At 35.9% G+C, this 24,791-nt stretch overlaps 2 protein-coding genes across 4 annotated transcripts in view; one reads left to right on the top strand and one right to left on the bottom strand.

Annotated features, from left to right (window-relative positions):
• The first annotated feature begins 1,291 nt into the window (after positions 1 to 1,291).
• Positions 1,292 to 14,439, top strand: LOC106874502 (secretion-regulating guanine nucleotide exchange factor). Of its 3 annotated transcripts, none has more exons than XM_014922247.3 (10): positions 1,292 to 1,500; positions 4,027 to 4,165; positions 5,340 to 5,492; positions 5,661 to 5,740; positions 8,089 to 8,191; positions 9,499 to 9,597; positions 10,279 to 10,341; positions 11,168 to 11,338; positions 13,145 to 13,309; positions 14,137 to 14,439. In XM_014922247.3, exons 1-10 carry the CDS (start codon positions 1,483 to 1,485, stop codon positions 14,298 to 14,300), a joined length of 1,155 nt encoding a protein of 384 aa, XP_014777733.2. In that variant the 5' UTR covers positions 1,292 to 1,482; the 3' UTR covers positions 14,301 to 14,439. The 3 variants fall into 3 exon arrangements, with proteins under 3 accessions (XP_014777733.2, XP_014777734.2, XP_052824132.2); XM_052968172.2 differs by lacking the exon at positions 1,292 to 1,500 and adding an exon at positions 1,799 to 3,081; XM_014922248.3 differs by lacking the exon at positions 4,027 to 4,165 and having other exon boundaries at positions 1,315 to 1,500.
• The window catches only part of LOC106874497 (vacuolar protein sorting-associated protein 18 homolog), a 52,767-nt gene continuing 42,384 nt past the window's right edge, over positions 14,409 to 24,791 (bottom strand). The window contains exons 22-30 of the mRNA XM_089352937.1: positions 23,531 to 23,671; positions 22,677 to 22,808; positions 22,331 to 22,415; positions 20,716 to 20,843; positions 19,980 to 20,101; positions 18,803 to 18,920; positions 18,139 to 18,264; positions 15,758 to 15,816; positions 14,409 to 14,700 (exon numbers count right to left, since the gene is read on the bottom strand). Of these exons, the coding sequence (XP_089209063.1) occupies positions 14,637 to 14,700; positions 15,758 to 15,816; positions 18,139 to 18,264; positions 18,803 to 18,920; positions 19,980 to 20,101; positions 20,716 to 20,843; positions 22,331 to 22,415; positions 22,677 to 22,808; positions 23,531 to 23,671 (975 nt within the window). The 3' untranslated portion in view covers positions 14,409 to 14,636. The remainder of the gene's footprint in view (positions 14,701 to 15,757; positions 15,817 to 18,138; positions 18,265 to 18,802; positions 18,921 to 19,979; positions 20,102 to 20,715; positions 20,844 to 22,330; positions 22,416 to 22,676; positions 22,809 to 23,530; positions 23,672 to 24,791) is intronic.

The following is a 24,791-nucleotide window of genomic DNA, read 5'->3' as shown; positions in this document are numbered from 1 at the left end:
AGGCATTTCTTTGCTCTTCTATCGAAGGGAAGCTACTTTCACAATGTTAGGGAGTTATGATGTTTCATATACTTTTATAATACACGCGCGTTCGTATATGTGTGCCCGTCAGTGTATGTGATCTAAGTACAAGAATAATGCTTAGATGAACGCAAGTGAATGAAATCTAACTAGATACCCGAGCCAATGAAAGATCCTCTAAGCGGTTGCTCGTTCTGCCAGAAATAGCAACTAAATCTGGCTCAAATCATTCCCTATCATCTTACAGAACAATACACTGGATTGTGTAGTCTGGATATATTATTCTTAAAAGATAGAAATGTTTGGGATCCGAGTCAACTTGGAGCTAAATAACAACAAAGTAATTTTCACAATTTGGTCGTTAGGGCCACATAATTTCTCTTGGATGAACAACCACCAAAAGGAAAAGGAGGAGGAGGAAGGTAAAAAAGAAGGGTACAAGTATAATAGAAACTTATTTTAAGGTAACCATAAAAATATAATGGAAATAGACAAAACTGTTTGTCTATTAAAATTTATAACAAAGTATCCTAAACAAAGTATATATTTATTCATTAATAATGTTAAACTTAGATATTTTATATTTTTTATAACATGAAATAGATGTATAACATTGTTTAATAAATGTTGCATCACCCGCCCCACCCCAAAGAAACCCCTCAATAAAATAAACGAAAAAGGATTATAACCAGGTACACAATACCATTTTATCCTGTGTAAAAGATCATAGATATGCGGGTCGATAAATAAAGTTCGAGTGAAGTACAGGAAAATAGACTCCTGTTCCTCCTATAGAGCACTGTTGATATGAATGAAATAGAAGAAGAGGGGGAGGAGAAAAGAAAAAGAAGCTAAAGAGAGGAAGAAATGAGATGAAAGAGAGGAATATAAAAGACAATGGTGAAGAGAGGAAGAAAAAGAAGAAAAGAAAAATATACAGACGAAGACGACGAAAGGAGGAAGAAAAAGAAAAGTTGTTCAAATTATAAGGCACAGTAGACTTCTCGGATCCATGGAAATGACATGGAAGTAGGAAGCAGCCTGAATTATAAGACTTACTGGAAACAAAAGAAAAAAAGAAGAAAGCGTGCTACAGCAGCAGTTAAATAGGGCAATGAAGAAGAATTAACATGACGTTGTTAGCTAATTTCTAGCGAAGGCGGTCTGCGAAACTGCGTCGATCAATAGAGAATGTAGTTGGTTGGCACTAGACACTTGCAGAGGGGTTACGAGCACTTCTTGGAAGAGGGGTCCTCGTATAATAGGAGATAGAATTTGATTGGTTAATAAACCACACAGAATTCAACATGGCTTACGTTACTTATTGGCCGTAAATTCGTAGCAATCAATATCTGAATTTAATTAATCTATTTTTCTGTATGTGTTTGGTGTTTGCTTTCAATTTGTTCACTGTATGTTCTTCATTAAAATTTATCAGCAAACAAAGCAAATAAACAAAGGATGAAGTTATTTTCGTGGGTAGGTTTCGTTATTTCACTCATGATTTTCTCTACGTTTATTAAGATGTCTAATAAACGATTATCGATTTTAACTCAAGGCGCTAATTGGACTGACGTACATTTACAAACTTTAATATAACAACCTTGTTTTCTAAATTAAGAAATAAAGAATGAACAAGCAACAAGTTGGAGAGGTGCTTTCATATACTTTACTTACATAAGCACCGATTTTTATGCATTTTATCTAAAAACCTAATTAATATTAAATTGTAATGCGCTTTCTTCCTGTTAGTACTTTCAAATAATATTTATCCATTATTTTTCGAATATTTATCAATCTCGGTGCGCCATTTGAGCAAAAGGAAAGCTGAAACCGCGATAGGGTTTGGGTTTTGGATTTTTACTGTTTCACTTTTGTGCCTTTAAGGAAACGTGAACGTTACAATATTTCTCATAAACTGAAGAATTTTGTTCTCAGAAAAAAAAAATTCATCAAGCCGATTTTTGAATTTGTTTCATTCAATTTGGCAACCTCGCTAATCGAATTTAATTTGTATAAATTCTCTTCGACGCTTGTTATTTTATAATTTTAATAATATGCGAAAATACCAGTTTAATTCCATTTTCAAACATTTTTTTTCTTCTCAAAATTTCATATAGTAGTTTTAAAAATTACTATTGAAATATACAAAAATGTTCTAAAATTATTTCGATAAAAATGTCTTTCAATTTCAAAGTAACAAACACCGGCAACTTAATTTTAAAAAACCCCTAAAGAGGTTATGTTTAATGGAACGATGTATGGTAGTTTACTTCGAGTATTGATTTCTTTTGATGAAGTCTATCACTAGCGGCGATTCGATGACCGACACTAGTAAAAATATGGGACAGTCCCAAATCGGACAGATTCCTCTTCTTCCCACAATATACGAACTTATTTAAACTCCTGAATTCTCAATTCAAGGAGCCTCTACATGGTCGCTCTTCCTGTGAGAAGAAGCTGCCAAATATCCCTCAAACCTCATCTTATCGTAAAAAGGAATGCTTTACATAATGCAGTCCGGGCGTCATTCTTCTTCAATATAAGGCCAAATGGTTATAGTTTAAATACCTTTTATCATGGGTTTTCTCGATTGTGGCCGACTTGGGGGACTAAACAACAGTGACCTTTTGAATAATCAGATCCAGGCAGAATATATATTTAAAAGAAACAAACTGAACCGAAACTAAATTCTGCAGCATATTTATTCTACTAAAGAAAGCGGACATGGAATTGTAACATGTCTCGGTGATCAGCTAAGATGGTGATATCTAGTCTTTTTAATGGTATTATTAGTTAAGGTTCAGTTTATCGAATTGAAAATTTTGAAATATTTAGATAACAGTTTTTTATTGCGTCAAAAGAGCAATATTGAAATAGTTTTGTCATCGAAAGTCAACTTCGGTCTGCGAGTAAATAAAAAAAATATGTGCAAGGGAAGTAACTCTAAAATACACTTGCTGGACTTATAAATGCAGTTCTTATTTCATGATGAAAATATTTTTATAAGAGATTTTAACAAAAATTGTGACTTCGAGTTTCCAATCTTTTGTCTGAACTGTACGTAATGGTTTCTATTGAAAGTTATGTAATTTCGTCATCTAATGTTGGGTAGATATAGGGTTGGACAAAGATCAGGATGGTGGACTAGAGCAGTATTTTTCAGGAAGAGGAAAGTTGTGAGCATGGGAAAGGAGTCAGACAAATTGCCATGTTTGATAAAATTAATGTGGTTTAAACCTATTCAACACAACGATAAAGAAAGAAGAGTTACATAGTATTTTTTTTACTCTACATGATCACACATATATATATATATATGTGGTATGGCTGTGTGATTAAGAAGACCACTTCCCAACCACATAGTTTTAGGTTCAGTTCTACTGTATAGTACCTTGGGCAACTGTTTTGTATCATAACAAGATGCTGACCAAAGCCTTGTGAATAGAATTGGTAGATAGAAACCGAAAGAAGCTTGTCATATATGTGTATATGTATATGGTGTGTAGGTATGTGTGTATGTTAGTGTCACCTAGTCTTGACATCATGAAATAGTAAGCAATCATCACTGTCATACAAGTGATGTTCATTTCCGATCTTCTGTTAAAAAACTTGTCTGGCCATGAATAAATATTGCCTTGCTTGGAGGCTGGTGAGGGTTAGCAACAGGAAGAGCATCTGCTAATAGAAAATCTGCTCAGTGAATTCCATCTGACTCATACAAACATGGAAAAAATGGATGTTAAAATTATAAACACACACACACACACACACACACACACACACACACATGCATAATCAAAAGAATAGAAAATATAATTGTCTAGGATAAGTAAGGATAAAGTAGCCAAAATTCAATTAAGCTATAGTAATATCCTTATATCAGCTTTAAAATATAAGATTTTAATTATTCTACTCCTGAAATCAACATTTAGCAATGTTTAACTAAGAACTCATCTGATTAATTACTGTTTAACGATCTGCATTTAATGTTCTGTATTACAGGGGTCAAACAGCCATGGGCAACTGGCTCAAGGGCAGCCAGATGATCTCAATGTCCCTACTGAAATTGTACAAAACACTTGTTCATTTGAAGACATTTCATCTATTACTGGAGGTGGTGGTCATTCTTTACTAGTCTCCAGTAAGTCATTTTATCATTATTTAAGTTATAAACCATTATAAACAACAATAAAAAAAACATTTTAGAAAGTTACTGTCTATACTGGTTGTATTGTCAAAGCACTGACACTAAACTGTGTCCCTTGCAAAAACATCAAACCACTTTGAATGGCTTATTCTACCTAACCATTATGACAAAATGAGGAGGTGTGGTAGACAATAGACAATATGAGGTGTGGTTCGGTGCTGTGAGCTGTGAGTTTAATTGATGAAGAATTTCATTTGATCTTTTAATGTTCAGTTACTTTTCCTAGATACCAGACAGAAAACTGAAAATGCTTGCCACTAATCTGGCTTATCTCATTTCCATTTGAAATATGCTCCTGGGTCTATACAACAACATCATCATCATCATCCAGTGTTTTAAATCTGGGTTTTGTCTCCATTAATGGGGATGGCCGGATCTACCTCAATGCCATAGCAACTGAGGCAGGCAGGTGCAGCCCACCCCAACCTGATGCCCATTCACCTTTGCTATCATGAGGCTTTTTTGAAGCTGGATTTTCTATGGAGAGCATGCCTTTGCTTACCCCCAACCTCAGTTTCCAGACATGAGTGGTCCCGAGACCAAGGCTTCTACCATAATTTTTGAGAAATGTGAGATCCCTTTCAGAGCCCCCCTACCTATTTATACAACAACAGCTACAGATGTGTATTATTTTAGGTAGAGAGCTAGCAGAATAACACATTGGACAAAATGCTTACTGGTATTCCTTCCTGCTTCCTTTCCTCTTTTTCTGAGTTCAGATTCCATCAAAGTCAACTTTGCTTTCATATTTTTGAAGTTGATAAAATAACGTACCAAGTCATGTATTAGAGTCAATGGATGTAATTAACTAATGCTTCCCCTCTGAAATTAATGTTCTTGTACCAAAATTTAAAACAATCATTTTACTATTCTTGCAATAAGATATACAGAATGAAGTGAACAAGTGCTGTATGTGGCAGTTGAGTTTTTACTTGAGAAATTGTAATTTGGGTTGAAACATGAGACGTGCATAGTAACACAGAGAAAGACAATCATATCAACGAAATGGAGAACCTTGATAATATGCATTGTGCTCTCTTCTAGTATGTAAGACTATTTAATTATAAATAAGTGATGTACTTTCATGACTAAAGATTTTTTCTTGCAGAGAATGGAATTGTATATTCTTCTGGTGCCATTGGTAAGGAAGAATGTTGTCAAGATGACAAAATGCATAATACATTCCTTAAAGTCAGTGGCCTTTCATCTTATAAAATAACACAAGTTACAGCTGGCTGGGACTTCTCTATAGCACTTACAGGTTAGTAACCAGCTTTAATATATTTAATATAACTAAATCGCTCCCTCTTTTCTCTCTCTCATTGGCACATATGCACACACTCACATTTGCCTTGCTACAAAATTACTCAATATCTCTGTTAAATAATTTTTTTTGTTTTCATTAAGCATTATTTTTCCTTTTTAATAGATGAAGGTCGTGTATTCACATGGGGATCTAACACTTTTGGTCAGCTTGGAGTCACTGGTACTCTTAAGTCACTTCTCCCAGTAAGTACTTGATTTTTATTTAAATTAGTTAAGGTGTAATGTACTGAATGATGTATACACACACACACACACACTTTTTAATTATTTCACATTTCCCTCATAGTTGAAGAACCAAAAACAGAATATTGAGCATAAAATTTTAACAACTCTCAAAAAGGAGAGATAATTTCAAATTAAGAATTTCACAAAATTAATTTCCATGCTTAGGTTAAAAATCTTATTCTGCCTTACACAAAAAGAGACAACAATGGAATGCTTCAAGCTCATTGATACTCATTGTATAAGTATAGTCAATACCTAAACCTACTTTGAATGGTTGATAAGTTTTTACGTATAAAAAATGAGTTGTGATGATTTGGGGCAGTATAGTTTGCATATCTCATTTTGTTTTTGATTTTTACTTAGGTAATTGTATGAATTTAAATAAATAAGTTATGAGGTAATATACATATTTAGATGCCCAAGACATGTCACAGGCCATGATTCCATCAGGTTTTAAAGTCCCGAAGCAGTGAAGTGCCTTCAATTGGAAACTGAAATTGATTCACAGATTTGTGTCCCCTAAGGATTTACTTGTATGTTGCTGTAAGATTACTGTGAGATTTTCTCAACTCTCAGGAAACTTTGATATGTCATTGAAATCCAAACTTTATTTCGCGTACCTATTTGCTTCAACTTTTAAATTATGACTTTTTGCTTTTGCTTGTTCTGGAGGAAGGAACAGTGCCTAGAGCTTTCACAGAGTGAAAGAGTTGAGAATGATCCATAAATTTGATGTGATTTGTTTATGTTAATTGAGCTGTTAATTTGTTTGGGTTAATCAGGTGGGTTGAGGAGAAAGGTTATCAACTAAATTAACACTTATACTTTTAAGACTTTATATTTACTTTTTAAACTCTGAAATTGAATTGTACATAAGTTCAAGGCTCATATTTTGGACAGTAGTTGGAGATTGTTATTATAATGGCTTCTTTTCTTTGGAACTGGCTAAGTTTATGCCAGCTCTTCTCAAGCATTTCTACATCACATGTCTCTACACTTGTCATCCTTGGTCCCACACTAATGACTGGCCAGTCTTTCCTCCCCAGAATATCGATCCTCTGGAATTCCTCTCTGCTCATGTTTTTCCTGCAGGTGTTAACTTGCAAAAGTTCAAGAGGAACATTAATGTCATCAATTTCACTGGTCTAGGAGGGCATGGGAAAACTATGGGCACTGCTCCTTTCGCCTGAACAAGTAGAAGCAAAAAGACATGATTTAAAAGTTGAAACAAGAAGGTAGGTGAAATAAGTTTGGATAGCAGTAAAGTATCCAGTTATTTGTTACATTGGTCATAGTTTTAGTTAGATGGGTTTGGTTGTAAAGAAATCATATCATAAGAGCTGCAAACTTCTATAGCCCTTAACATATTGTGTCAGAGTTTTTACGGTGGGACCTTTGATAGCTTATTTTCATTGGTGAAGAGGATACTTTATATACACATGGTAAGACATCAATATCCCTACACACACACACACACACACACAGTTTTTTTTTTATTGAAACTGAAGCAGAGTTTGTCTCATGACTTGGGTTTCATGCCACTTTAATCTTCAGATTTTTCACCTGATAAATCACAGTGGTGTGAAACTAGAGTTTTGAGACAAGCTCTTAGTTTCAATAAAAAAATTAATATCCTCTACAACATGTATCGAGCACTCATTTGTCTGACATAAACTAACATATGTTCAGTTGTCAATTCTGACAAATCTTCTGCTCGCTGAGGAATTTCAACCATGTTTCGTGGTCTGCTACCGCAACAGCTCCTTTATAGGATCCAGTTAGCTCAAGACATCATCAGGAGGAACCACGTCTGGTTTCGGCCCCTACTCCTCTACCGTTTTGACATGGCGGGGCCCCTCCTTTCGGAGGTGTCTCCAGCTCTGGTGTTGGGTGCATATCTTCTTTCACTGTTTGTGACTGTTCTAATTCAACTGTGGAATGTCCCTCGCTATGGTTATTTTCCAGGAGGTTCTGGCCACACGTTTTACAGTTCATCAACCCGCGTTGTTGAATTACTTTCTTCTGACATACCTTCCCTTGGTGGATTAGGATCCAGTTAGCTCAAGACATCATCAGGAGGAACCACGTCCGGTTTCGGCCCCTATTCCTCTACCGTTTTGATGTGGCAGGGCCCCCCCTTTCGGAGGTGTCTTCAGCTTTGGTGTTGGGTGCATGTCTACTAAAGTTGTAAATTGGTTTTGCTAATTTCAGTTCCCCCATACTATTAATTTTAAAAATATTCATGACATGAAGATTGTTGAGTTTTGAAAAGCAATGGCATATGTTCCATTCTGATTACATTACAGGTTGAAATATCCATCAACGCAGAAGACAGTGATAGTGAGAGAGACAGATCATGTATGGTTACCCACATTGTGGCAGGAATGAGGCACAGCATGGCTTTGACAAGTAAAGTGATGTAAACTGTTTTTATGATGCAAATTTAATATTTCTTGACCCTTTTGATACTAACTCATCTAGGACCACCTTTGGTTCTACAAATTTTCTATTTTGAATTGCTCTAAATTAGGACCTTCCAATAAAATTTCTTGTTAACTTATGTCCCAAAAACCAATGTAAATAATAACAAAGTTATTTTACTAAATTCTTCATTATTTTTAACTGAAACAACGACAGTGTACTTCAACAGAAGTATGATAACGAAAGAGTTAAATATTTTATTCCAACATGTTTTGACAAATCTTTACAATTTACCTTAGAAAATATCTGAAAATCTTCTGATTAATTTTAAAAACTGAGATAGTGAAATGTGAGATTTATGGAATGTTACTTACATTCATCAATTTCAGTTTAGAGAAACATAGTAGCTGTAGGATTAAAGAGGATTAAAGAGCTGCACAAATGGTTATATGGTTTAGAGTTAAAATCTTACTCTACACCATTGCATTGTACTTTTGAGCAACGCAGTCATAAGGTATGGGCACACTGGACAATTGCCTCAAGAGCCCCCCTGTGGGACTAAGGGGCCAATGTTATTCTATGTATGCTGTGGCTTGCTATCAATAAATTTCTGCTTCATGGTTTTAGTGTCAGCCATAGAAAGGGCATCCAACTGTAAAAGTAATTGCTCCAATAAAACATCATTCTAGTCCTGCATGAATAGAAAAGTAGATATAAACAATATCTACTCTGATCAGATAGACAAAAAAAAATGATAAATGTAAAGCAGTTAAATAGAACAGTGAGTTTTGTGCTTTAAATATTAGTATTTAAAGATTGTTGATGTAGCTATTTTTTAACATTGTTGTATGATTGAAAACTGGGTCTTTGAATTTGTTTGTACCACATTCCTGGTAATAACTTCTGTTAATTTTTTATTCAATCATTCTTTTAAATGCAGTTAGGTATTGGATAAAAGTAAAAATACATTTTAAAAAGAATTTTGTTTTCTGGTGGAAGATGAAGACATTCAAAGTGACAGGTGTCAAACGTCTTGATTAACAATTTTTTATATTCAACTAGACAATGCTCAGTCTAAAAGAAAGAGCATATTTTAGGAATTAGTCCATGTCTTTTTGCTAGATATAAGTTGAAAACCAAGATAAATTATTTTTTCGATAAATTAGATAAATTAAAAATTTGTCTCCCTGATGAGTTGCTTAAAATTTACATTAACTTTCACAAGCTTAATATTTGTTATGTGTGTGTGTTTGTGTGTGTGTGTAACATTTTATAAATAACTCATGTGACCACAGTTTCAGGTGATGTTTTCGTTTGGGGTGCTGGAAGAAGAGGTCAACTGGGACTTAAAAACTCTGAGCAACTACCAACCAAACAAGAGAAGCCAAAAAAATGTATGTTAAAAGCTGCTGTAGTTTTCTTATTTCATTGTTAAAGAATCTTTTGCTTTTCAGTATGGAAATATGGGTCAATAGGTACAGGTATGGCTGGTATGGCTGGCTAAGAAGTTTGATTCTGAGTTCAGTACCACTGTATGGTACCTTGAGTATCTTTTATTATAGCTTGAGTTAACTTATGTAAGAAAGAAATTTGATAGATAGAAACTGTGCAAGAGTCTCCTGTGAATATATCTTCATCATAGCATTTACTTATCCATACTTGCATGGGTCACACAGAATTCATTGGTAGGTTTTCTATAGCTGGATGTTCTTTCTGTTGCCAACCCTCACCTGTTTCCAATTAAGGTAATAACCCTCCCATCTATCAAACAGCAAACGACCCAGACATGGTTATGCAGTGAACTGGCAACAATTGATATCATTTGAATAAGTGTTTTTGTTTACAAAGATCATGCAACATGTCAGGATAGGTCAAGAAACTTTGATATGCCAATGTCTGCAGCTTGTTATCGAAAATTTTTTTACCTATTTTTGAACTTCAGTTCAGGTTTATAAATGATTATTTAGAATCCATGATTTTAAGATCATTTTTTTAATTCTATGAATTCGAAAAAATATTCAACTACATAAAACTAAAGAAATACTTTATTTATTAATGTTTCTTTCGGTTTTTAGTGAATAGCATCTCTGGTGTACAGTCTTTGGTTGCTGGAGCTTTTCACAGTGGAGCTTTATTAAGTAAGTAATTAGTAATTATAGCTTTTTTGTGTAGTCACTTCAAAATGGCTCTTTATTCATGGTGAAGTTGTCTCATACTTTTTCGCAATCAAACTGAGATTATAATTTTTCAAACTTTTGGGATTAAAGTATTTATATGAATGCTGTTTCAATCAGTTTGATCTCGAAATGTTATCAGATGTATTCATTGTACCAGACAAGATTCAAACTAGGAACTGTTATTTCTACACTAAGGGTTATAATACTCTTATCCATCTGACAGCTGGGCCTGGTGTCAGTGCTGACCTTACTGATTGGTTTATCTGCTAAAGTTATATATATTCAGGTGCCATGTGTAGGGTTTTATTCATTCTTATGTAACAAAATTTGATCTGAATATAAACCACCAAAGTATTTATTTCAATTTAGCTTTGCATACAACCAAGCTATATTCTTTTAATTGGTCAAAAGACATATTTCTTTACATTTTGCCACAAAATTAACAATGATGGAATCTTTGGTTGAAAGCTGACATCTATTCCTCATTGGCATTGTGACCTCTTCATAACGGTAGAAATGGCAAAAATGTTATATTCTTAAGGATAGCACAGATCAAAATTAAGAAGTAGCTATTTTTTAACTATTTACTGGACCAAGAATAGCAATAAACTCTTGAGAGGAACTATTTAACATTTAAAAAGAAGGAATTGTTGAACTATAATTTCCAGGAAATTATCCAGGAAAGAGAACACATTTTTTTCTTAACAATTTCAAAAGTGTCATGACCAACTATGTTATATAGCTAATAACTGTGATGTATTTTAATGCTCAATGTTCTATTTTGTAGAAGATGGCAGCATTTGTGTTTGGGGCTGTAATAAATATGGCCAAAGTACAAACATGGAAGTGAAGATGTTAACAGAACCTTATAAAATTTCTTCCTGCCAATTCCCACTAAGTGAAAATGATATTATCCAAGAATTACATAGTGGTTGGTCTCATTTCCTAGTTTTGACAGGTAAATTCTTGTTTTTACCTATTTATTTTTTTATATCAGTGTGAGTAAGTACCTCTTTATTATTTTCATCGAGAACTATTCATCATGTATAATTCTTCACCATCTCCACTCCAACTGTTTATTATATCAGATTTCGTTTGCATCTAAACTCTTCAGAGATGGACATACACATGTATGGACAGGTGGACAACACACACTCTAGAACGCACACATATTTAGATACACACACACACAGACATAATCGCACATACATACACATGATCACATACGCACAGAGATGCGAAATCGTGATGGCACCGTCCGAGTGTGATCGTTGCCAGAGCAACTGTTGCCAGCGTCACCTTCCTGGCACTTGTGCTGGTGGCACGTGAAAAGACATTCGAGTGAGGTCGTTGCCAGTGCCGCTGGACTGACTCCTGTGCAGGTGGCACATAAAATACACCATTTTGAGCATGGCCGTTGCCAGTACCGCCAGACTGGCCTTTGTGCCGGTGGCACGTAAAAGCACCCACTACATTCTTGGAGTGGTTAGCATTAGGAAGGGCATCCAGCTGTAGAAACTCTGCCAGATCAGATTGGAGCCTGACATAGCCATCTGGTTCGCCAGTCCTCAGTCAAATCGTCCAACCCATGCTAGCATGGAAAGCGGATGTTAAAGATGGTGATGATGATGAGATGTGTGAATCGATTTTTAAAATTTTACTTAATATTGATCTATTTTGATTAGGTAGTCATCAAATTTTCATGTGGACCTTAGTTGATTGAATTGACCCCAGTCTATGTAGAAATATGATACCCAACCTATCAAACTTGGTGAATGGTTTAAAAAGCAAAACTAATATTTGTAGGATTTTAAATCAACACTGAAATGACTGAATATTGCAATACGTTTATTTTGATGTCCAGCAATTTAAATCACTGAGATCTGTTTTTATTTCAAATATAAAAGTAACATTACACAACATACAGATGTAATAAAGTAAGTACTGTCTTGGGTCCTACAACTCATTGGTTGTTTACTCAGTTTCCATGGCATATGAAGGCATAAAATTCTGGGGAATATTAACTACCATCTTATTTTATACTGGGTAAGTTAGTTTATATAAAGGGCAGTCTCAAAATTTCAATTATTATCAGCACTGTCAGAACACTAAAGCCTGGGCCTTTGAATTCACTTGTGTTATAATATCAGCAATTAATTTTAATTCCTTTCTGGTCTTGCTTTTAATTGTAGTAAGGCCTCATTATTATCATCATCTGTATTTCATGCTAGTGTGAGTTGGACTGTTTGACAGGAGCCAATGAATCAGACTCCAGTGTCTACTTTGGCATGGTTTCAATGGTTGGCTGTCCATCCTAATGCCTATCACTTTACAGACTGTACTTGGTGCTTTTTAGGTGGCACCAGTACTAGTCTGGTCACAAAGAATTTGCAAAACACAACCTCTCAACAGAGGTGGGTGTGTTGAGAGGTATAATAGTAAAGCACCAAGTTTAACCACATTTACAGCCCATAGATTTGACTGCTAATTTCCATCTAATAGTGTAGTATTTTATTTGATTCAGCAATGATATTCAAATATGTGTTACCTGGGATATCTATTGTGAATCCCTAAAACTTTTTAGATCAAATTAGATGCTAAATAGCCATTGACTATTTAACTGATTGGGCTTTTGATATTTAAATGGTATTACTTGAAAAACCAATTTGTTGGTGTAACTTTTATCTTTGTCCACAAATGATATATGCAAAAGGTTTGCTTTTGCTGTTGTTTAGTCCAGGTCTTCACCTTTGTTTTATTTCAGAAAGACACCAAGTAATTAGTTGGGGCCGTTGTGACTATGGACAATTAGGTAGGCCTACAGATCTTACATACAAAAACTGTGATCCAAAACCTTACATTGTGGAAGATCTAGGCTTAAAAGTTAAACAGTTATGCTGTGGAGCAGAACACAACTTAGCACTTTTAGGTAAGTACTTGATACTTAAAACAAAAAAGAAACCTCATTTTCCATACATATTCTATTGCCAATAAGTGTTTTATTTTGCTGACAACATTTAAGTAATCTAAATTTTATTACCATCAGTCATTTGACTATAAACATGCTGTGACACTGCTTTCAAGTATTTGATTGATTATATTTGATCCTTGGCATCAAAGCACAGAATCAAATACCACAAACATTTCATTCAATGATCTGCCAATTTACCAGCTTAAAAGATTCCTGTGGCCAGGATGTCCATATAATGAACTCTCCCACCATTAAACAATGGACAAAGGCTCCACAATTTCTCGCTGAACAACCACACAGATGATTTGTTTGTAGTGATCAAATGTTTGTGTTCACATAAGCTCACCCTCTCCATCAAATTGACTGTATGGGGACATAAGCATGTGTCAAATGTCAGAATGATCATAGCAATGTGAAATGAAGGGTTTAGCTCAAGAACACAATGCACCACCTGGTCTGGAACCACAATCTCATGATCACAAGTGCAACATCCTAACCACTAGACCATGCACCTTCACTTGTAGACACAGTGTGTGTGTTGCCATGTTTTTGAGATAGGTGTATTGTTGATATAACGGATTGTTCAATGCCTATAAAGGAAATCTCAGTCAATCAATAACATAATTTACATTTTCACTCCAGAGATTTTGTAAATGCTAATAATACAAGTCAGGTATTTTAATTAAAACAGTTTATAAATCTAATTATATCAGAAAATTTAGCATAATTTTAATATAAGGAAAAAGAAATTAAGATGCTGACAAATTGATTCTTATTTTTCTCAGAATGTGGCTCGTTAGTTTGTTGGGGATGGAACGAACATGGCATGTGTGGTAATGGAAATGAAATCAATCAACTGAGACCCACCAAAGTACAACTTCCTGAAAAACCTTCCATCCTTTTGACTGGAGCTGGTACTGGACACTCTTTTGCTCTTTGTTCAAATTAACATTTCAGTCAATATTTACAAATTTCCCAAAAATGTTAAGGAGTTAATATGAAAAACTTTTGTACACTGAGAGAGAAACTTTGTGTTAAAAGAAAGACAAGTAATAAATAGGTATAAAGCCAATTTATTACACGATAAAGTTGATATATTTTTTTTAAACAATGCTGGCAACAAGGCTGACTGATAGTAAAATATATAAGCAATAAAGCAACTTTTCATTTCCAGGCTTTTTGATGCTAAGGGAAAAATTCACAATCCTTTTGCAGTTGACAATAGACAGAATTATCTTGACAGTAACTTCTTATAAGCAAAGTCTTGAATAACAAGAGTTTTCTATCATAGCCAACCATTCGCTGCTTGGTCCATTTCATCTGCTTCAATAAAAGGCTTGTCGATTAATCTATAAGAAATGAAATTCATGCAATATTAGTCTGACAGTTTAATTAAAAAAGGCTATTATTAGTGCATAATTAATGAAAAATATAAACAAAAAAAAGTTAACTAAAGAAACCAATAAGTTGAAAAACAGCACACATCTGCAAATGATGCCATCTCATTTGAATGGCAAAATAGGTTTATATTTCTAAACATAGCCATTTAAAGTCATATTTGAAGCCACAATACTGTACACCTCTTAAAATATATGCCTTGCTTTCAAGAAAGAATTAGCAAAAAACTTATTTACCACATCATAAAGTAGGAAACAGTGCAGGCAGCCTGTTTAGGCGAAAAGTAAATCAGAATAAAATCACTAATACAAAACAGAGAGGACTCTTTAATCTTGCCACACATATCCTCTTTAGTTCCAGTGGTATGACAAAATTAACCACTCTACGCTGTAAATTGGTTGGCAAGAGGAAGGGCTTTCAGCTAGACAAAGTTATGTCAACAATATGACCTACACAACAAAGAAGGTTGGTTTATTCTGTTGCTGTAACAGATGAAAGACTACAGTGAATGGCAACACTTTGGAATGTGTCTATGAAACCTTACTATTTAAAACTCATGCTAATATTTAAAGTATAACTAAAATTACATTATTATATTTCAGAAGTGTTGTCAGGCAAGTGATTTGACCTGAGACCATGTGTTGAATCTAAAATGATAACAGTGTAGAAGATGCATGTTAGCAATTAAAAAAAAACACAAATACGTCTAACTTCACTTAAACATCTATTATCAAAATGTTTGTTGCCTGAACTGCATCTTAGTCACTGAGATGGGTTGTAACCATGTTGGTGATCAGGTTGCAGTTCATATTGTTTGATGAAAATTTTGACACCAAATAATAAATGTTTAAGTGAAGTTAAGTTTTTTTGTGTTTTTGAATGGCTAATGTGTGGTCTTCCATATTGCAATCGTTTAAAATGAATACAGCAATACAAGGTTTCATTGCTGCATTTAAATTGGAAAAAAAAAAAAAAAAAGTTAAATCAATAATGAAAGAAATAAATTACTTGATCATCATGTCTCCACAGTAAATACATTCTGCTCCAATTATTTCATCAAGTTCAGCCTGAAACATAAAATTACAGAAATTAAGAAAAGTAAAATTATGTTTCATCATCATCATCATCATCATCGTTTAACGTCCGCTTTCCATGCTAGCATGGGTTGGACGATTTGACTGAGGACTGGTGAAACCGGATGGCAACACCAGGCTCCAGTCTGATTTGGCAGAGTTTCTACAGCTGGATGCCCTTCCTAACGCCAACCACTCAGAGAGTGTAGTGGGTGCTTTTACGTGTCACCCGCACGAAAACGGCCACGCTCGAAATGGTGTCTTTTATGTGCCACCCGCACAAGCCAGTCCAGGGGCACTGGCAACGATCTCGCTCGAAAATCCTACAGGAGCCAGTCAGGCGGTACTGGCAACCGCCACGCTCAAAATGGTGCATCTCATGTGCCACCCGCACAAGAACCAGTCCAGGGGCACTGGCAACGATCTTACTTGGCTTGCCGGGTCTTCTCACGCACAGCCCATTTCCAAAGGTCTCGGTCCGTAGTCATCGCCTCGGTGAGGCCCAATGTACGAAGGTCTTGCCTCACCACCTCAGCCCAGGTCTTCCTGGGCCTACCTCTTCCACGGGTTCCCTCAACTGTTAGGGTGTGGCACTTTTTCACGCAGCTATCCTCCTCCATTCTCACCACATGTCCATACCAGCGCAATCGTCTCTCTTGCACGCCACAACTGATGCTTCTAATGTTCAGCTTTTCTCTCAAGATACTTACACTCTGACGGGTATTCACATTGACATTACACATCCAACGGAGCATACTGGCTTCATTCCTTGCGAGCTTACGTATGTCCTCAGCAGTTACAGCCCATGTTTCACTGCCATGTAGCATGGTTGTTCGTACGCATGCGTCATACAGTCTGCCTTTTACTCTGAGTGAGAGTCCCTTTGTCGCCAGCAGGGGTAAGAGCTCTCTAAACTTTGCCCAGGCTATTCTTATTCTAGCAGCTACACTTTCAGCGTACCCACCCCCACTACTAACTTGGTCGCCCAGATAGCGGAAGCTATCGACTACCTCTAGTTTTTCACCCTGGAATGAGATAGAAGTTGTTTCCTGTTTGTTTGCAGTCTTTATTGCACCTGAACATCTGCCACAAACAAAAACTAACTTGCTAGTTAACCTGCCTTTGATGTTGCTGCACCTCTTATGTGTCCATAGCTTGCACCGGGTAGATCTTATAGAGTTACTACCTACTCCTTTTCTACATACTGAGCAGAGCCATCTACCTGAAGGGGTTTGTGTTTTATCTACCTTCCTACTTATTATGATTTTGGTTTTAGCTAGGTTGACTCTAAGGCCCTTCAATTCTAGACCTTGCTTCCACACCTGAAACTTCTCCTCTAGTTCTGATAGTGACTCCGCAATTAGGGCAAGGTCATCAGCATAGAGGAGCTCCCAGGGGCAGCCTGTCTTGAACTCCTCTGTGATTGCCTGGAGGACTATGGTAAATAATAGGGGGCTGAGGACGGAACCTTGGTGGACCCCTACCTCTACCCGGAATTCATTGCTGTACTCATTTCCAACCCTCACCTTACTGGCAGCATCTCTGTACATGGCTCGCACAGCTCTCACTAACCATTCTTCTATCCCAAGTTTCCTCATTGACCACCAGATAAGGGATCGGGGGACCCTGTCAAAGGCTTTCTCCATGTCAACGAAAGCCAGGTACAGAGGTTTATCCTTAGCTAGGTATTTCTCCTGCAACTGTCTCACTAGAAATAAGGCATCAGTAGTGCTTTTACCTGGCACGAACCCAAACTGCATCTCATCTAAATTGATTCGCTCCCTAATTAGTTGGGCTATGACCCTCTCTGTAACTTTCATAACCTGATCTAACAGCTTGATGCCTCTGTAATTATTTGTATCTAAAGCGTCCCCTTTACCTTTGTAGCAGTTGACTATGATGCTGCTACACCAGTCATAGGGTATGACTCCTTCGTGTATCACCTGGTTCGTAATACGGGTGACTAGGCTATAGCCAACACTGCCAGATATTTTGAGCATCTCTGCAGTGATTCCTGATGGGCCGGGGGCTTTCCCGGTCTTCATACTCTTAATTGCTTTATCTACCCTGGTGCTATCAACTTGGATAGCTGGTCCCTCTATTGGGTCGACATAAGGCAGGCTCTCTTTCTCCCATTCATTCTCTTTATTAAGCAATCTATCGTAGTGGCATCTCCAGACCTCTTTCTTTGCATCCTCATTTAATGCAAGCGTACCATCATCCATGCGAACACATTTCTCTCCTACAACATCACTATTCTCTCTCCTACACTGTCTTAAATGATAAAGGAAATTCAAAAAGGTAAAAGTGTCATACTTTAATGTTGGTTTCTGACTGGTTTCCATGAATAGTTAATAATAAATTCTGTATTCGTGGCTCTTTTACTTTTTTTTGCAACTCTTCAATTTTCTTTTTCTTTGATACAGAAAGGTTAGGCACAACCTAAAAATAATTATTTTAATTAGAATTTAACCTTCTTAAAATCAGTTTAATCATTTAATTTGTTAATTTTTTAATATAATTTATAAAAGAAGTGTTTAATGATCAGACAATAATAACATCAATTTTTTTTGTTTGAAATTTATACAATATACAGGGTGTCCACAAGGTCTGGGTACATGGAGTAAATAAAATCATAACATAAACAATTAAATACAAGAAATAATAATTTCTTAAAGTATGTATTAATCTCCATGTACCCAGACTTTGTGGACACCCTGTTTACTTTGAAAGGGTTTGCACTGCTTGCTTTGATGAAAAGAAAAATTCATCATTTACTAGATGTATCCATTAACCTTAAATAGTTAAAGACTAACAGTTTTAAATAGAAAAAAAAATGCTCCAAACGTTCAAATAACTTCATACATCAGATCTAGTGACGTTACGGGTATGATGCTATATGAATAATGTGTTTTGATAAAATTACATCAGTTTATGAATTAACAACCACAAATAACCGATTTTCATTGAAATTACTTACTTCTGAAATAAGACAATCGGTATGGAATTTATGCTCACAAGGAAACACATGGAAAGACTGTGTCATGAGAGGAAAACCGCAGAAGAAACATTTGTCTTGCGTTTTGACAAATACAAACCTGTAAAGTAAATATTGTAAAGTTGGCAGTGTAAACAAAGGAAAATTAAAAGAACATTATCATCATTGTTCAATGTCTGCCTTCCACGCTGGCAAAGGTTGGATGGTTTGACAGGAGCCAGCCAGGCAGGAGCCTACACCTGACTTCCATGTCTGTTATGGCAGGGTTTTACATGAACATTATTTTGCTAATAAATAAATTTTAATATTTTTTCTAATAAACATTTTTAATATGAAATGCTTTGCAAATAATATGTATTAAATGGTTTGATTTTATACCAGAAAAAAGAAATGGCTAATCTCAACAATCTTTCCTTTCTCTTTTTGGATTTAGATATTTTTTTACAGAATTTTAAACAGCACCCTTATTTATTGCATCATGTAGATATTCATAATACTTATCATCAACCCCTTGACATTACCTTCTTGAGTGCTAAGATTCGTGGGGCTGGTTACCCTGTTTCCATGGTATATAATTGATTGAATCAGTCAAAGTCTGTGCAAAGATTCATTTCCAGTGATCAGAAAGGTGTGCAATCCTCCACCGCAAGGAGGAAACCCAGGACAACTGGGGTTGGGGACAAGCTACAGCAAAAGCCTCCCACACTCACAGTAGCTATCAGATGCTGGAACAGACTCTGCTCTGGATTTGATGAAGGAGGGAAGGTAAAGCAGAGCTTCATCAACATCCTAGTTAACCTTAACTAGAAGACCTTAACAAGTGCTACAATTCTAAGTCAGAGTAGACCTAGGACCAATAGTGGTTAAGGGATGGTTCTACATTCCTCAAAACCCTGGAAACCCCATACCAGGGCCCTACTTCTGGATGAAGTTACACGACTGACTGAGACCACAATATTCCCCTGAAAAGGATGCCATTCTATTGCAGGATTACTTATTTTACAGTGGAGTAGACTGGAGCACCCTATCCAGGAATTGAAATCACAATCTTGCTATAGTGGTTACAACACCCTAACCACCAGGCTACATGTCTTTAGTAGAGATTGGCCCTTTCTTCTTTCTAACAATACAACATTAAATATATCTAAAAGAAGAATACTTGTTGCGAAAACTCTGAATTTCTCTACGAATTTCTTCGGCACTCTTGGTTGCTCTATCCATTTCTTCTTTGAGGGAATCAATATGTTCATTGTATTTCTCCAAAGAGGATATAATAGCATCCTATAAAAGAGAAGAAAAGAAGAGGAAATGTATATGGAATCTGCATTTTTAGTACATTGTATAGTCTTGCTGAGACATTATCTTTTACTTGTTTTAATCATTGGAGCATGGCCATGCTGGGGTACCACCTAGAAATATTTTAGTCAAACAAAACAACCCCAGTACTTATGTTTTTTTTTTTAGTTTGGTACTTATCCTATCCTATCAGTCTCTTTTGCTGAACCACTAAGTTATGGGAATGTAAACAAGTAAACAAAACAATAGTAGTTGCCATGCAGTGGTGGGAGACAGACAGACACACACACGATGGCTTCTACATAATTTTCATTTACCAAATTCACTCACAAGGCATTGGGTGGCCCCCGTTTATTGTAGAAGAGACTTGCCCAAGGTGCTGCACAGTGGGACTGAATCTGAAACTACATGGTTACAAACCAAGCTTCTTAACCACACAGCCATACTTGTGCCTATATATATATAATCTTAGACTTTTCAATGATATACACCTGGTTTTTAAACACTAACAGTTACATTATACAATGATGCTTTTTAATTATGTTGATTACATTTATACTGATATTTGAATGCAGTTTGGAATAATGTAATTTCCTAACCTTGAAGTCATCAATAATAACAAAATCGTGAAAAAATGGTAAAATGTCTTCTATTTTCAGTAAATCACATTCTCGGAGAAACTCCATTGCTCTCTTCACATCTTTCTCTTCTTCTACAACATGCCGGGCTGAAAAGTAAAAAAATTTATGGGAAAAGAAAGAAAGACTTGGTTTTAAATGATGTAAGCCTGGCTTTGAAACATTAACAATTACAGTATATTTTGTTAATATAAGAAAAATCCTATAAATCAATAAGGAACTATCTATATATTGATATAGTGTTCCTTTAGTGATGAAAGCAACATGTTCCAGCTTTGTGACAAAAGTGATAGGACTACCAGAAATATTTTTTTAACTTATTTTTTCCCATTTTCTTATTAAGTTTTTTGAGTGAAGAACTATGCCAGTGGAGTGCAAACTCCTGGAAGTGTCTCCCATGCTGGACAGGTCAAAGAACAAAGGCCATACTAATATGGACCACCTCTTCCCAGAGGTAAAAATGGATTTGCATAGGATCAAGTGCCTATCGAGAAAAAAGCACAGTCACAGAAATGTAAATAACAATTCTAAATCAAGTCTATGGTCATTGCACAGTTTAAATGAATAGAATTAACACTGAATATTTGTAGTCAAGTTGTAAAAGCCAAAATAATTCAATTTTTTTTTTTGTTTCGTAAGGATAATCAATTTTGCTTCCCAAACTACAACATGTTTTATAATTTTAATTAATATGACTACTGACCGAGACCTTTGGAAATATGCTGTGCGTGAGAAGACCCGGCAAGCCAAGTGAGATCGTTGCCAGTGCCCCTGGACTGGCTCTTGTGCGGGTGGCACATAAGATGTACCATCCTGAGCGTGACCGTTGCCAGTACCGCCTGACTGGCCTTGTAGGGTTTTCGAGCGAGATCGTTGCCAGTGCCCCTGGACTGGCTCTTGTGCGGGTGGCACATAAAAGACACCATTTCGAGCATGGCCGTTTTCGTGCGGGTGACACGTAAAAGCACCCACTACACTCTCTGAGTGGTTGGCGTTAGGAAGGGCATCCAGCTGTAGAAACTCTGCCAAATTAGATTGGAGCCTGGTGTAGCCATACGGTTGTACCAGTCCTCAGTCAAATCGTCCAACCCATGCTAGCATGGAAAGCGGACGTTAACGATGATGATGATGATGATGATGTAAACATGCAAATTGTTGTTGCTGTTGACACTCCGTCGCTTACAACGTCGAGGGTTCCAGTCGATCCGATCAATGGAACAGCCTGCTCGTTAAATTAACGTGCAAGTGGCTGAGCACTCCACAGACACGTGTACCCTTAACATAGTTCTCGGGGATATTCAGCGTGACACAGTGTGACAAGGCTGGCCCTTTGAATTACAGGCACAACAGAAACAGGAAGTAAGAGTGAAAGAAAGTTGTGGTGGAAGAGTACAGCAGGGTTCGCCACCATCCCCTGCTGGAGCCTCGTGGAGCTTTAGGCGTTTTCGCTCAATAAACACTCACAATGCCCGGTCTGGGAATCGAAACCGCGATCCTATGACCGCGAGTCCGCTGCGCTAACCACTGGGCCATTGCGCCTCCACAAACATGCAAATATACATAATGAAAAAGTTACCAATTTTCAGCCACAGCTTCTTTCGTAGTTCATAATCTTCTTCGTCTGGTTTTGATGCTTGCTCTTTAGCTAGATCAACATTTATCTGATGGTAAAAATAACAACGATGACAATAATTGTTTCAAATTTTGGTACAAGTGCCTAAGATATCAGTAACTGCTACAGTTTTGTTTCATGAAATATCTTAATGATTAAGTTATTCAGCTCCTGTTTTAATTAACACAAGAGAAAGTTATTGAGATAATTCGTATTTTTTTTATTATTTCAATATCTACAAAATGCAGATGTTTATTTGGGTTTATCTGCTTGGTAGTCAATTTAGAGTATTTTTTGTAAATGTACTTACAGTAAGAGCTAATTCCACTGCTTCTTCATACAATCCCATCACAGAATATATATGGACACATGCTTCCTTATGATTCAGCTCCAAACAAAGTCTGAGAGCATATTTGAGATCATAGCAAACATGATCCGGGTCCTTTGGTATAGAAGAAAAAAAAATAACAGAAGAGGTTTCATTATTTCAAAGTTTATGAATAAGATTGAGATTTGAAACTACATAGATCTAGATAAAAGAGAGTTTGTAGATGACAAGATAACATGCAAAACAAGAGTTGTGGATATTAAAATTTATGTGAAGACCAACTTAATCATCTTCAACGTTAATATTTTAAAACCTAGTTTTCATAAAAGCAAAGCAAAATATTGCGGAGATGTACTTGCATAGCAAGTGACCTGATCTGAGATCGTGTGCTGGAATGAAAACAATTGCAGCATGGAAGGTGTTTATAAGCCATTTAAGAAACACACAAAAACTGTTAGATTCACTTCAACATTTAAATTTAATTTGTCAAAATATTTTCGTCGCTTTGAGACCACGACCTGTTCACTGACAAAATTCTGTGCTGTATCTCAGTGAACAGGTCACGGTCTCAAAGCGACGAAAATATTTTGACAAATTAAATTTAAATGTTGACGTGAATCTAACGGTTTTTGTGTTATTTTAAATGGCTTATAAACACCTTCCATGCTGCAATTGCAAAGCAAAATAGTAATGGTATAAAATAAACCTGATATATTACAAAATAAATAAATGAACACAAAAGCAGTGATGATAAATCTATTAGTTATGTAAAGACCAAACAAGTTACAGACAATAATTGAAGATAGTGTAATTATGAGAATATTGTGCCAGCTTACCTGCCCTTGACTTGATAGATAAACCATGAGTTGACCAGCTTGTAGCCTAGCATATAGTGATAACAAATAGTTGTGTATTGGAGGGTCTCTTACATCCAGCTCTTCAACACAAAACTTCAAGTATTGTATGGCTTGATTTCCCTATAGAACAATAAAATGTTTCAAAACATATAAAAGATTTCTATAAGTAAAACGTTACTCCCAGTTATGTTTGTTTTCTCATGCTGGCATGGATTGGACTGGTTCAAAATACAGAATCCTCTGGAGTGTATTTAGGACTGTGGAGTACATGCGGTACTATAGAATGGATGTGAACTTGGAGCTGTGGTTAGGAGTGTATTAAGCGTTTGTGCAGTGTATTTAAAGGCAGTGAAGTGTATCTAGGGCTGTTGAGTGTATTTAAGGGCTATAGAATGTATATAAGGACAAAAGAGTGTTTAATTGCTGTGGAGTGTACTTAGGAATGTAGTGTGTATGTTTAAGAACTCTGGTGTGTATTCAAGGCTGAGGAGTGTATTTAAGGGCTTCAGAGTGTACTCAAGGTTTTTCAAGATATTAAAGTGCTACAGGGTGTACTTAAGTTTATAATGTTAATAATTGTTCAGGATTAACTGTTAGGAGACTACAAGGCTGATCTATTGGCCAAAAAGTCAAATGATGAAGAAGATTGCATTAGTTCATTCAATTTCCTACAAGAATATATATAGTTTTATATATGTAAAGTAATTACTTTATTTTTTAGAATTTTTTGGGGAAAAATAAGAGCATGCCCTCTGTTGGGATTCTGAAAAGGGCTCTGTTTTCTTGGCACTGAAGCTCCAAATCAGGCTTTGTCTCCAAAGGGTTAAATAGCATTTTGGACTTTAAAAAACAAACCAAATCTCTTTGATCATGCTTAGAATGGTGGTCCTCGATAGATGATAGCTACTAGTCCATGTATAGAATAGTATCTTTTAAATTGATGCGTGGATCTATACTGCCATTCTCTTAACTAGACATCATCTGAATTTTGTTTTAAATATTACAGAATTCCAAAATATCAACTGGAAGACAATGAATATCTTTATTGATTTAACAGATGTATATCAATCAGAAGTTGCTCACAATAAATGGAGAGAGACAGAGGGATGGAGGGAGAGTGTGTTACTATAAATAAAAATGCATCTAATTAATGGTAAGTAATAAAGAAGTAAATTGAGGCCATGAAAAGGGTCATAAGCATTGCCCTTCCTCCTTTGGCTAAACCATTAAAAGTAAGACA

Source organism: Octopus bimaculoides, chromosome 5 (genome assembly GCF_046866305.1).
Source record: "Octopus bimaculoides isolate indiv1 chromosome 5, ASM4686630v1, whole genome shotgun sequence".
NCBI lineage: Eukaryota > Metazoa > Mollusca > Cephalopoda > Octopoda > Octopodidae > Octopus > Octopus bimaculoides.
Note: the sequence above shows the minus strand (reverse complement) of the source record. Positions and strands in the feature narration are given on the sequence as shown.

Bases quoted from the DNA above. Each gene is read 5' to 3' on its own strand.
- LOC106874502 (XM_014922247.3), top strand. The intron at 9,598-10,278 runs GTATGTTAAAAG...TTCGGTTTTTAG, and splicing joins ACAAGAGAAGCCAAAAAAAT to TGAATAGCATCTCTGGTGTA. The intron at 13,310-14,136 runs GTAAGTACTTGA...TATTTTTCTCAG, and splicing joins ACACAACTTAGCACTTTTAG to AATGTGGCTCGTTAGTTTGT.